The sequence below is a fragment of the Oryzias melastigma genome, linkage group LG4, assembly GCF_002922805.2.
Source record: "Oryzias melastigma strain HK-1 linkage group LG4, ASM292280v2, whole genome shotgun sequence".
NCBI classification, from domain to species: Eukaryota; Metazoa; Chordata; class Actinopteri; order Beloniformes; family Adrianichthyidae; genus Oryzias; species Oryzias melastigma.
This window is the reverse complement of record NC_050515.1, coordinates 25,251,645-25,265,791: the sequence shown is the minus strand read 5'-3', so window position 1 is coordinate 25,265,791 and position 14,147 is coordinate 25,251,645. Positions and strand designations below refer to the sequence as shown.

Sequence of the window (14,147 nt, the reverse complement as noted above, 5' to 3'; positions counted from 1 at the left end):
ATAACATAAAACAATGAAAAGGGACTTGTGAGAGGATTTATCCAAGATCTTAAATAAATCTAGGAAATGAGAAAGTTTCTTGGCATTTTCATTTTTCATGCACTGTAGAGATTTTGATTGTAATTCAATCGGCCATTTATGTGGGCTGTCAACTTTATGAATTTGCATCTTGTGATGCAAATCAATGTGTTGATCATAAAGTCTTGGATTTTATCCCTAAGGTATGTTTTAATTGTAATGGCATTCCAATTGAAATGGTCAAATGTAATAATTTTACCTGACAACAATTAGGAAAAGAGGACCAAAATAGCTTAACATGTATACATTCAAAAAACAAATGTTCAATAGTCCATCCATCCATCTTCTTCCGCTTATTCGAGACCGGGTCGCGGGGGCAGGAGTCCAAGCAAAGATGCCCAGACTTCCCTCTCCCCGTCCACTTCCTCCAGCTCCTCTGGGGGGACCCCAAGGCGTTCCCAGGCCACTTGAGCGACATAGTCTCTCCACTGTGTCCTGGGTCTTCCCCAGGGCCTCCACCCAGTGGGACATGCCCGGAACATCTCTCCAGGGAGGCGTCCAGGAGGCATCCGGATCAGATGCCCAAGCCATCTCAACTGGCTCCTCTCGATGTGGAGGAGAAGCGGCTCTACTCCGAGCTCTCTCCGGGTGACTGAGCTTCTCACCCTTTCTCTGAGGGAGCGCCCAGCCACCCTCTGGAGAAAACTCATTTCAGCCGCTTGTACTCGGGATCTTGTTCTTTCGGTCATGACCCAAAGTTCATGACCGTAGGTGAATACTGGAACGAAGATCGACTGGTATATTGAGAGCTTTGCTTTCTGGCTCAGCTCTCTTTTCACCACAACAGAATGGTGCAGCGACCGCAAAATAGCGGACGCCGCTCCAATCCGCCTGATGATCTCACGCTCCGATCTTCCCTCACTCGTGAACAAGACCCCAAGAACTCCTCCACCTGAGGCAGGAGCTCTCGACCCACCGAGAGAGGGCAAACTACCTTTCTCCGGTCGAGAACCATGGCCTCAGACTTAGTGGTGCTGACCCTCATCCCAGTCGCTTCACACTCGGCTGCAAACCGCTCCAATACATGCTGGAGGTCCTGGCTCGATGAAGTCAACAAAACAACATCATCTGCAAAGAGCAGAGAGAAAATCCTGTGGTCCCCAAACCAGATCCCCTCCGGCCCCTGGCTGCGCTAATTTTCACAGAAAACGCAAAAGTTTTTTTCTAAATTAAAAACGCTTGAGTAAGAAATTGTTCGAAGGTTAAATCCCATTCATGTTGCAGATGAAACGGTGAATAAGCTACTCTGTAGGGTTTATATTTTTGTAAATCTGACAGATGACGTCAGTGCCTCACCAGCTATGATTCTCACTGCACATCACAGCTTCATCCACATATTTAGTAAATAACTAGGAGAGCTTTTTCTCCTTTGGGAAACATCCCAAGATTCAAATAGTTTCTCTCCAGGCTCAGGGCAGAGACCTCATGCGTTTATCTCATGCAGACTTGATTGGTGCCATGTTCTCCTTTCTAGTTTTACTGAGCAGTCTACTAACAAACTTCAGTTAGTTAAGAACTCAGCTGCTCACCTCTTTTTTTTGGAACCAGAAGGAGAGTTTGCATTAAGCTTGTGTTAAAGTCTTTAAAAAACTCCATGCAAACAGCAGATGTTTTTTTCGTTCGTTTTTTAATCTTAAAATCATCCTTTCCTATCGTTCAGATCTTCTTATACCTCATAAAGCCCCAGAACTCTCAAGTTCCAACCCAGGTCCTCAGGTACTGGTTTCCAACATTAAGAACCAAAAATGAGGCTGCATTTCATTTTAATGCTCTTCATCTGAGAAATGGTTTCCATGAGGACCTGAGAGCTTCCAAGGAGATTTTTACTATAGATCTTACTCTGAAAAAGCCACACACCCTCCCGGCATGGGTCTCATTGAGTCTCTGCTTCATACTCATCATTAAAGAATTAGATTAGAAGCAATGAAACCATCAAATGACAGCATTACTTTCCTCCTCCAGATTTGTAAAATGCAAGAACTGAATTTCACATACGCTGATGTGTTACAAATCTTAACAGGAGTGTTAAAGAAGAACACTGTGATGACTCAGCAGCAATATTGATGTCATTTTCTTTTTTTTCCTGTCATCTATAGACCCTTTCCTAAAAAATAGAATATCATGAAAAAGTGTATTCATTTCCATAATCCCATTAAAAAAGGTAATCTTTCATAGAATACAGATTCAGGGACCACTATTTGTCTGATAACAAGTAGTCTGTTTTTTTTGTAAAGGGTATGTAAATCTTTATCACATCTGTCTCCTTATTTCAACCTGATTCCTAATTTTCCTACAACCATCAGCTATTATCACTACATTACTTAATCTTAGACAATCTTACATTGACCTTCACTTTATTCTAACCTCTGTAATGTTTTACAATCACAATTAGAGTCAACTAAAGTCTCTTTTTTTACAGTTACGTGCAGCTTAACGTCACTGAACACTATATTTTTTACTTGCAGCTTGAATACATGATACTTAAAACTGTAAAATGTATTTCATCATATTTTTCTCTCCGTTTTTAAAGCACCTTTCTAAAATGATGGGCAGGATGAATGATTCGTATTCAAATGTTTTTTTTTTTAAAACTGCTTTTTTAGTTTTAATGACCAATTTTAGTGACAGATTTCACCCAATGATTTTCAGCTTAATTTTAAGTATAATGATGATTGAAATCAATTTGAAAAGTTGTTTCCTAGATCGTATTTATTGTTATGTGTTTTAAGTGAAAGTTTCAGACGCTCATTCCCTCATCACATGGTCTACACTCAAGGCTACTTTCATTTAATCTGTCTGCCAAATCTTACTTTATGGTTTCCTATGACAGTCCATCAGGCCCTGTGCTTGATGAGCGCCCAGGTTCTCATCATTCTCTGCAAACCACTATGTGGTTTTTAAAGGGCTCATGATCAGTCAATAAAACACGCGGTCAGAAAGCTTTCGATTTTGCAGAACTTGTGTCCTTACTCTTTTTAACCAACGCTTTCAACCTTTTTTAAAAAAACAAAAAAAAAAACCTCTGTTGGAAATACCCACAAACCATGTCTGGTCCAAACTTATCTTTATTTAGCATCTACATGAAAGCAAAAACATAAGATTTATTTTTTTTGACATAGCTGGAAATAAGTTCAGGCATCAAGGGGTTGAATCTATTATGTACTATGCAGGTAGAATTCTTTTGTACACCAGTTGATAAAAGCTAAAAAATATCAGGACTGAACCTAATGTGATGAAACGGATGTGACCACAACATGCAAAGTCTTGTGAAGTCTTGCAGCAAGATTGGCAACACATGCACAAATGTGGGCAACAGCAGGTGACACAGGTGGTGCAACTTTTAGCTGCTCCACTTTAAGTTTAAAAGGTGACATTGTGGTGACTGCTGTTAATACTTAGACAATATGCAGCTCCAAAGGAATATGGATGCCAAAGGCAATCAATCGTTGTGTTACACAGTTCTGGATTTACTTAAAAAATTAGACTCTTAGACTCAATCATTTTGTTTACTCTAGTTAAATAAATAAATGTCTCAAAATGATGTTACTTGATTGCTCACTGAATAAAAATTATTATTTATTCCCAAGTGACATGCTTTCCTTGTTAAGCTTGAGAAGAGTGTCAAACGTTTGTGTGCAGTTTAAGTCTGCATTTGCAAAGAAATAAACTCCTCGACAAAAATCCACCTACATCCGTGCAAGACCCTTGCGGTGCTCGCACAGGAAGGAAACGCGTCAAAACTGCCACTGCTTGTCCCCTCACAGAGTGCATCTCAGCCTGCACTCCATCTCACTTCAGTAATACGGGTTTGTGGTGTACTGAAAATGAACAAAGCGCTGACAGGGTTGATTTAAGAGAAAGAAAAAAGGGGGGGGGGGTGCAAAGACCGGCACTGGCACTAATTGTGCACAATTGCATGAAACAGTAATCAATCAGAAAAGAAAAAGAGAGAAGGGGATTTTCTTTTGAACTTCTGCAAGGAAGAATGCATTCAAATTTCAACCACTATCTGGAGAAAAAATCTGAGTTGGTGTCTTAATGTGCATTTTTTCCAATGGTCATGTTAAAAACGTATGTGGGTGCCCTTCTGTCTACTCCAACATGTCACACCTCTTCATTCATGTGTTGCAGTTTCCATTTTTTTTTTCATTTGGTGCTCCAACAAACACAAATCCACTTAAATTATGTTTTTATTTGCATGATAATACCAGAAATATAAAACAGGCAAACAAGTTTTCAGCTCCACACCAAAATAAATACTTCACGTGCTACAACTAAATCAGCACCTTAGTGTTAACTGACTTCACACAATCAATAAAAGGCACAATCTCCTCACAAATATGCCTAAAAATCCATCATGTATTTATTATCTGAAGCGCTATAACTTCTGATTAAGCTGCCAATTAGGAGGATGTGCAACATTTTCCATGTATCATTCACCCGTTGACATGTCCTCAGATCTTGTAGAGGCCAAAGAAGTTGCCATAATGTGAGTGACTGAGAATGTTTGGTTGCGATACATTCACAAAGACTCTGTCGCCTTGCTCCAGGTGGTGGGCCGAGCCGAGGTAGCTCTCTATGGTCAAGGGCTGCTCCGGCGGATGGCAGAACCCCACCCTGCGAGCCACCATCAGGGTCGTGGGGGAGGGCTTTTTGGCTTGTTTTTTGAACACCAGGTGTTCAAACGAGGTAGTGGGGGAGCACTTTCTAAAAATAAATTCCACTCGGGAGTAAATCTGGAAGAATCCAGTCTCATTGACCTGCAGGGACCCGTCTTGAAATCGGTAAACCACTCCTCCTGAGGTGAACGCCTGGCCTGTTTTTGGCTCCCAACGCAACGTCTTTTCTGAACCATAGTTCTGAATACGCCCTGCCAAAGGGAAAAAAAAAATCTGCTTAGAGGCAAAGAAGAAAGGGGTCTGGTGTGTTTAAACTAAGATATCTTACCTAACACATGTGCTGCAGGTCGGCTGCTTTCATCTTCTTCCTTTAGTTCAAGTCCAGATTTCAAATAACCTAAAAAACAAAACAAAGATTTATCGTCATTTTTAACCTTATCTCTGGAGCATTTCTGTCTTTATTTATAGCAGTGTGCTTGAAAAAACTGCTGAGACCTACCAGTCTGCTTCAGAGGCGCACTAAATTCTGCCGCTTCTTGAGGTTCAACCTAAAGGGAAATGAAACAAACATTTTGTCAATACCACATCAGTCGAGTCGCTGCATTCGTGCTTTCATCCGAATGCTTTCTCAGACAGCTCAGATGGAGGACTGAACGACCACAGGCAGGAAAGAATCTATTGGTTTTGGAGCTTTTAAATGTCACAGCTCAGCTGCTAAGATACTCATCAAACCAAACTAATTAGCTACTTAGTAAACATGGTAAGAATGCCAAAACTTTCCAGCCACTTTTCCATTCTCCCTCCTCCACTGATACCTCAAAAGCCACCCAAGTCACACCTTTTTAATTGTTGTTGCATGTCTCAAAAAAAAGAAAAAAAATTCTGTATGACTTCTTTGCGACATTGCTTAATTTACAATATAATAAATATCAAGAATTTGCTTTTAAAGTAGTTTTTCGGAAAATTTACAAACCTACATGATTGTACCCTTTTTAGCTTTTTTTTTTTTTTTTTGCAAAAGATCTTACCTTTTCCATGTCTTTGACTTTTTCCCTTAAGTTCAATATCTGGTAGGCTTCAAACCCCAGGGCTGCAAACACCAGCAGGAACAGCATCAGTGCAATCAAGGCCACACCAGGGCTGAGACTCATGGAGCCCCAGCTCTTCCCATGCCTCTTCATCCTCTCCCGGGCAGGTGGGAAAGAACTCCAGGTCACGATGTCCGGATGCTGCGAAGAATGGAGCGGACCCCCACCCCCGTCCACATAAAACACCTCCGGCACTGGGTATCTCTGCTCGCAGCTCATGGTGCAGATCCTCCTGTGAACCTGTCAGCTCTGCTCAAAGGAGGTGTGCTCTTGCATCTGAGCACATCTTGTCTGAGTGGATGGAACTTCAGCTGTCAAGACACTCTCCACCCACAGCATACTCCCACGCCTGAGCCCCAAAATCTGCATGTTCCATTAATCTGCTTAAGCAGAAGCCATCAAACATCTCATCTGCCTTGACCTGCATTATCTCTTTGCCTCTTATGTGCACACATTTCTGCATGCAAGATGGTTAATTTCTGCCGTGCGTTGTGCAACAGAGAGCCTTAAAACAAAAGGAAGTTTGAGGTTTGGGCTGACCTGTACATTTTTCTGTACCTCAAAGTCAAAAGTAGAAAGAGACCTTCTCAGAAGTTCCACTAAATGAATAAGTGAGAAACCCACTCAAGTACCTGAGCGGCTATTTAGAGTCAGCACATGACCTGTTGCCCATTAAATGAAACACGTTTTGTTGTCAGAGTTTTGTGGTAAACCTTTTAAAAAGCAATTCAATTTAAAGATTTATTTTTTTTTTAAATAAAGATTATAATTGATTGAATCCAACCTAATTTAATAGTTGAATTGTGCTTTAGATACAGCTGGGAGTGTTAGTAAACAGTGATGCAGCAGTTTCAGTAGCACACGGTGTAGTCTTGGTGGGAGATGGTGCTGCCACATGAAAAGAATGAACATCTCTGTGCTGGTTCACATTCTGGTTGCCTGTGAAGAGATGATAGCTCGAGATGTTCCACTGAGGTGAAAAAAAAAATAAAAAATAAACCAATGCAGCAGCTCTGAGCTTAGAGGAAATCTAAGCAGACTAGAATGTCTGTCCTCTCTCTGTTGAAGGGCTCATGCCACTGTGGTTTGTAGATACAAAGGATAAAGAGCAGATGAGCTGCAGCTTCAGTTGTGGGTGACACGGTTTCCTTCTGCATCACCTGTCTCTTGCACTAGTTAACTAAATTAGATAGCCCTCACTGGTGGGTGTTTAGTGGTTTTGCTAAAGGGCATCGTTATCTCAAGTCACTTGGTGAGGATTCTGCAGATCGGCAATAAAAAAAAAAAAAGGTTTGGTTTGGTCTCCATGGTTGTAAGGGGTTTGTTTCGTTTCTCCCGGATCACGAAGACCCAAAGGGAAACCCACCTTGCAGTGTGCATAAAGCTCTCCAACCTAAAGGGGTTATAATTACGTCAGGCCTAACCGTAAAGCTTCACACTGCCTGCACCTTAGATGCAGTGGCTGAACGTTTCCCAGAAGTGTCATGCTGAAAGCGCTCCTTGCTATGCTGTATAAAGCGGTAGCGATGCATCGTGGGTTAAGTGGGAGGGTGGGGTTTTGGGGTCTAACCAGCTGGAGCTCACTGCCGAGCGAGCCAGTTAACGTGATCAGATGGCAGACAAATTCAATGAGTCAGCAACTACTTCTCCCAATCAGATTTGGCTTCTCGGTGTCTTTCGCTCAATTGTTGCATGTTGGAAGCAAGCTGTGGTCAGAATGACGTGACAATGGAATCCTCTGATTGATGCAACATTACTCAACTCGTTTCTTTGGAAATCACAGGTCTTCTTGAATTTGAAATGAAGTTTTACACCGACTTTCTTTTCATATAACTCTATATTTCCACTTGCAGATTATATCTGTGTTACTTTTATAATTCTGTTACTTTTCTTTCGTTAATTTGTTGTATTCCCTTAAAGATTTGGTCACAGAAAAGAAAACTTTTTTCAAACAAACATCGTCATGAATCAGATAGTTAAAAATAACTAAACAATTCTGATCCCATTTACTGACGAAGCAATCATTGTTTTCTAGGGGTGTAGGAAAAGAAAATCGATTCAGTGATATATTGTGATACTTCACTTGTATTGATTTAAACAATGCTGACATGGTGATACTTAATTATCTATGCATCTTACGTTTGTTTTCCACTCAAATCCCCGACATCTAGTTGGAAGCACAAAACACTGAGCCTTTGAACCACAACTAGCTTGTGTTAAGTATTCAGTCAGCCTCACGTTTTTGTCTTCACGAGACATCTGCTACTTAGTTTTTACTTGGAATGGGAACCAATATAATTCTGTGCCACGTTGCTGCCAGTATCCTATAAAAACACAAATTGCGATACAGTTGCAGTGCTTAACGTGGTGATCATTAGATAAAATTAATTTTACTGTTTTATTACAATGAATTAATATTCAGGTCGAGTTTTTTCTTTTCCTATGTCATACTAGTGATTTTTTTTTCTAAAACAGGCTTGGAACATACCACAGTACATATTGTATCGTGAGCTGGGTATTGCGATACATGCAAATCACCAGACTTTTGCCAATACACACCATTATTGTTTTCACAGAAAGCAGTAATATAGGTTCTTCCACAAGGCAAAAAAAGGTAATTTTTTTCAGTCGATTCAAAAAGTGAAATTCCAATTTTAAAAAGAATTCCTGTAATAGATTGAAATATTTCCAGGCTTTCCTTCTTGTAATGATTGTGGCCTAAATATAAAGAAAACCTGACATTTAGTAAAATTGTATATAAAGTCAGAACACTTAAAAAATGATGTTTTAGTACAATCTTCAGGCTTTTGAAAACTCTTTTAATTCCCAAGAACTCCATACTTGGTTCCTATAATTAAATCTAGCATCAGTGCACTGTGGCTTGAACCGAATCAGTCTGCAGAATTTCAGAGAATCCAGAGGACCAACAGCAACAGAAGACATTTCAAACTGAAAGCAAAATTTACTTCAATCTTTAGAGGGATCTTTGGATCACAGAGCAACAGTTCATATTCTCTTGGTGAGACACTCTTGACGCTGATCTCTGGTTGGCTTGAAACCAGAAGTTGCATATTATCGCCCATATCTAGTATTCATGTGTATGTGATGACTTGTGATGCACCGATTGCAACCTGAGCCAACTTCCTCTGATGCTCTGTCAAATTCTTGAATTGATTTAGCGTGAAAATCTTCTAAAGGCTGCAGTAATTCCTGTTTCTGGAAATCATTTTGGTCGCTTTCAATTTTCTATATTGCTCGGATGCACACTCTGTGAACAACCACCTTGCTTAATAATGACCTTTTTTGGTTTGCCTTCCTTGTGAAAGGTGTGGGTGACCGCCTTCTGGAAATTTGTCAAGTCTTTGTTGAAGACAGTTGCTGAAGTTGTCACACAAAAGGGTGTGTAAAATCCGTTCTCTGCATTTGACCAATCTCTTCAGGGGACACTCTCTAAAAATGGGTCGCATTCCTAGTTTGGTATGACCCCCAACAGTGGATTTGAACCCACAATGTCCCCAGCTCAGTGGGGACACTATCACTGGGCCACTGAGCTGATATAAGAGCTGGAAAACGACTGCATACCTACTGACCCAGATGGAAAGACCATTTAAAGGATCAGGAAACCTTTGGAGGTGTTTTGAGTTGAGTAACCAGTTAAACTGAACCGATTGAACTTCTGTCCTGTATTTTTACTTGAGATGCACCTTGAGATGCACCATGCGTGCTTCAGTCTTCATCAGAGGAAGAGTAACAGTCCAGTCCCAGGACATGACCACTGCTTTGTTCTGCTGTGTTAGTGCTGCTGGATAATTGTTCGAGTTTTCTTTCTGCTGCTTCTTCGTCCAGTTTCTTATTCCAGGTGAGACTGGGTCCCAAAACAGAATTCTGCGTGGTGTTTTGAGTGTCTTTGTTTCTGGAATTTAATGAAAAGTTTTGTTGAGAAGTATTACTCAGGTTTGGCAGGCTGGACTGCAACAACTGTGCAAGGTTGTGTGTTTGAGAGGAACTCAGCTGAGCTGCTGGTCCTCTAAACGCAGCTGCAGCCACCGCCAGTCTAGTACAGTCAAAGGTAAGGGGCTGGTCTTGGACGGTACTGATGACCTCAGAGGTTTGTGAGACAGGGCTGGTGGGATCTTGGGTTTGAGATCTACTCTCAGAAAAGCCATGGGATCCTTCAGAAGATGAGAAACTGCTGAATGGCTTGTTTTCGTCGTGTCTTTGTGGCTTAAGAGCTTCACATGGTTCACATAGCCGAGCGAGTTTACCTGTGAATGAGGAAACAAAAACCGAAAGTATTACAGTGACCTAAAATTGTGAATGATCCCCTTTTCTACCTATTGGGTCTCAAAGAGCTTTAAGTTGCTTTGAATCTACCAATTTATTCACTCAAACACACTTTCATATTGATGTTTGCCCAAGTGTACATCAACAAATGACTGGGACAGCCAAGAATTATTAGACCATCAAATTCAACAGTAGAGGTGGGACAAAATATCGGTATGGGAAACTATTGCGATATTTCAACTCATAAATGATTCCCAGTCCCTTCTTGACCCTTAATCAGATTTTAAAATAATACCATAGAAGTCCACCAGGGTGCGCTTCTCACTAGCGTGACTAGTGTGTAATTGTAGGAATGTTTGGTACTGGTGCATGCCATCAATTTTTACCGATGGCAACACCACCACTCTAAGTCTTTCCTTGCTGCTTTTCCTGCTGCAGTAAGGAGGGGAGGAGCTGCCCCTACTCTGTAATATTTCTCTGCTAAAACGCATGCGGAGCATCAGCGAGTAAAAAGATCTATAGTGTGTCTGCATTTTTCCAAAGTAGATGCGGACAGCGCGCACAATCTTAACTGTAACAAAAACATGGCTGTAAGGGCGGTAACAGCAGTGACCTCTCCAAACACATAGCTAAAATATACCAGATTCTAGTGGAGAAGGTTGCAGCGGCTGGGTGGCTCAGTGGGCTAGGTAAAGGGCTGACACTCAGGAGCCCTGGGTTCGATTCCCAGGGTTGTCCACTGACCCCCACCCAGATTGGGTCCTTAGGCAAGACCCTTGATTCTGCTGCCTAACTGGGTCCCTGTGCCCCTCAAGTACAGGGTTTTGTCAGGAAGGGCATCCGGTGTAAAAACTCTGCCAAATCACTGATGTGAAACAGTGGGTGCTGTTACGCTGTGGCGACCCCGAAAAGGGATAAGCCGAAAGTGAACCCCTAGTGGAGAGGGTCACATCATTCAGTCGTCAAAGTGAGACGTCAAGCCCCGCTATTGTTTCAACTGGTGTGTATGCTAGTGTGTATGCATATGGAGCAAGTGACTAAAGTTTTGATTATCAAGTGCAAGAAATTATAAGAAGAAGGAGGGAAAATGAATAGTTACTGTAAAAGTAATCTGATTACAGTAACGCGTTACTTAGTAGCGCGTTACTGCCCAACACTGCTCAATACTAATAAATTATCTGACGTAAAGAAAATAAAATGAATTAAAATACAACATTGTGAATTTTTATTTCCACATTTATTTTTCTTTGAAGTGAGAAGGTTATTTGATATTCTCTTAATTTTAGTTTTTAAATGGTACTTTGTTTATTTGTTGCCTTAAGTGTATGTTATTATGTCAAAGACACATCAATATTGATTGATAATTTATGTTACTGTAGCAAAGAATGTTAAATTGATATATTGTGTTTTAAATTGTTTAATAAAGGGTTTCAGAGAAAATTAAAAAGATACATTAGTTTAAAAAATACTGCTTATATTACCAAAGTAACACATTGATTATTATAATACTTACCAATTCACGATACTATCGGTATCGTAAGCTATGTATCGTGAATCGCATCGTTTCATGAGTTACTCTTAGATTTCCAGCCCTTTTGAGCAGAGATGACTGCCACAGAACACAAGCACAGTGGTGCAAGGTCAACAGTGCATACATGGTAAATGGCATGTAATTATAGAGCACTTTTCTACCAACCTTGAAAGACCAAAGTGCCTCACAGTCACAATCCCATTCACCCATGCATGCACGCATTCACACTGATTAGGGCTGCATGATAAAAGCTTTAGATGTGCAATATATGTGATGTTAGGGCTGGGTGATATGGCAAAAAAAAGAAAATCACGATTTTTTTCAATTTTATTTCACGATTTCCATTTTATCACGATTTCTTTAAAATAAATTCAAATTGACAAAAAATGAATTATGATGATTTTAGTTGAAAAAAGTAAACACATTTTGAACAAATATTTATATTTATTCAAATTAAATAGTTATCTATTAAGATTAATCTGTAAATAGTGCAAGAATTCCGCATTCTACTGCTACAGATAATGCATTGCTGTCAAATGAACAGCTTCTAAATATCCGTGAGTTTTTATTTTGCCTCTGTGCTAAAATCCATAAAAGAGAGCTTGTGAAGTATTGTCACCCAAGACCAGAAATGAGGGAGAGTGATGAAGTTTAAAGCATTAATGACTGATAACGTTTAGTAAAGTCCTTTCCCTATTAAAAACATCTCAAAGTGCTAAATAATAAGAATAATTTATAATTTTAATAAAAACACAATTTACCCCATTTTCATATGAAACTAAAACTTTCATTATTTTTGGTAAATAAATCTCAATTGCTTCAGAATTTACCTTCAAACAGAAAATGTCATTGTACTTTGAGAAAAAGGCTCCAGCTAGCATATTTATCTGATACAAAAAACATTTTTAAACTGGGATCATAGCATCAAATACATCTGCCAAACTGTTACCATTCTTATGGCCTTGGCCGCACAGTGGTTAAACCACCAAATGTTTCCTGAGTGGGGCTGTTTCTGGAGCTCACCCCTTCTCCAGAAAATGGATCAAACGCGAAGAACACATTTCACACAGCTAGGAGGTGGCAGTTAACGGGACTTGAACTTTAAGTGTGACTTAAAATACATGCACCAACATCAAAATCCAGTCTTGGACATGAGGCGAACATGAATTTCCATCAGTTTTTATGCTGGTCACATGTAAATAAGTGCAAATACCATCAAGCTAAATAAAAATATGTCAAAATTCTGCTTTTCACAGCAGTTATTACGTTTGGAAATAGAAAAAGAGTATATATATATATGTATATATATTAATCCTGAAAAAGAATTGCATGACAGCATTAAAATAAAAAAAAGCAGATGAGGTTTTTCATTTGTTTGTTCTTTGAAAGCTTAGGCTTGCAGTAACATGGTGATTAGCACTGACCTGTGCTTGGTGAAGTTCGTGTGTCTGCTCTCCTTTTAGTGTAAGCTCTAAGAGTCCAAGGCTTCTGCTTACAGGAGGGGTCCAGGGAGCGCAGCTTGGCAATAAAGCTCTTGTGTTCCTTTTGAAGGGCTTCGATGCGCAGCTGGAACTCTTCGATCTTCCTCTCTGGGTAATGAGTCAGCTGGGATTGCTGAACAGACGACACGTAAAGGAAATGTCATGAAAACAAAACAAACATATATATATATCTTTCCCATTGTAATAAAATACCTGCAATAAATACTCGATTTCATTGTTGATGCTGGGGATCCACTTTTTCACAGAAGAGGCTGAATTTAGAGAAGACTGTGAACGAAAGGGCTGAAAGTTAATATTTACGTAAATTGTTTGAAAAAACAAAATGTTGCCAACTCAAATGTGCCGTTACCAGTTTAGGTCGGCGCTCGTGGACATCTTTAAGGCGCCCCTCTGAAAAATATTTGAAGACAGTGTGGAAAGTTGGCTCATAGCTAACAGTTAGCTACAGGTAACTTTTAACGTGCAGCTAATACGCCACAAACTATTAATTTACAGTTTCCCATATGATAATAAACGGATTCCTACCTTGTCTTTCTTTCTGTAGCCAAAGTCTGTTCAGTCGTCCCTGCTGTTTCTCTTCATTTCTCGCCATGTCCACTCTGTCCTCAAAGAAGGGAAGCCATGAATCCGGAAAAAAACAAAGTCACGTGATATAAAGATGGTCACGTGGTAAGAAACTCCTTCGGAAATCTCGCGGAATTTGGGAGGTGTAGGCCATATTGGATAGGGCTGGATCCCAGCTCACTTCTGTGCTACAATTGTACAAACAGAGCTGGGAAAACAAGGATATTTTTCACAAGTAAATTATTACTGTCAGCTAAATGTTTTCTATAAGTTCTAATAAAGGAGAGCTTATAGAAAACATTTTAGGAAGATCTGATTTTTCTGACAGAGTAATGAACATTTAGGCTGATCTTGCAGTTTATTCAACATCAACGGTAACATTAGACTTTGTACTATTTCCATGTTTTTTGACAGAACGACCTATCTTTTTTTGTTTTGGTATTTTGGAGGATGACCGCGGCAAGCTGTTCCCAGTGCGCTC

The 14,147-nt window shown here is 40.0% G+C and overlaps 1 protein-coding gene across 2 annotated transcripts; it reads right to left on the bottom strand.

The window, feature by feature from the left end:
• Window positions 1-2,654: 2,654 nt before the first annotated feature.
• On the bottom strand, window positions 2,655-13,777 carry LOC112150637 (tumor necrosis factor ligand superfamily member 6). Of its 2 annotated transcripts, XM_024279066.2 has the most exons (8): window positions 13,628-13,777; window positions 13,452-13,492; window positions 13,295-13,369; window positions 13,025-13,214; window positions 5,726-5,787; window positions 5,197-5,245; window positions 5,026-5,094; window positions 2,655-4,948 (listed from the first exon to the last, which is right to left on the bottom strand). In XM_024279066.2, exons 1-8 carry the CDS (start codon window positions 13,692-13,694, stop codon window positions 4,533-4,535), a joined length of 969 nt encoding a protein of 322 aa, XP_024134834.1. In that variant the 5' UTR covers window positions 13,695-13,777; the 3' UTR covers window positions 2,655-4,532. The 2 variants fall into 2 exon arrangements, with proteins under 2 accessions (XP_024134834.1, XP_024134835.1); XM_024279067.2 differs by lacking the exons at window positions 2,655-4,948; window positions 5,026-5,094; window positions 5,197-5,245; window positions 5,726-5,787 and adding an exon at window positions 8,584-10,050.
• Between the last annotated feature and the right edge of the window lie 370 nt (window positions 13,778-14,147).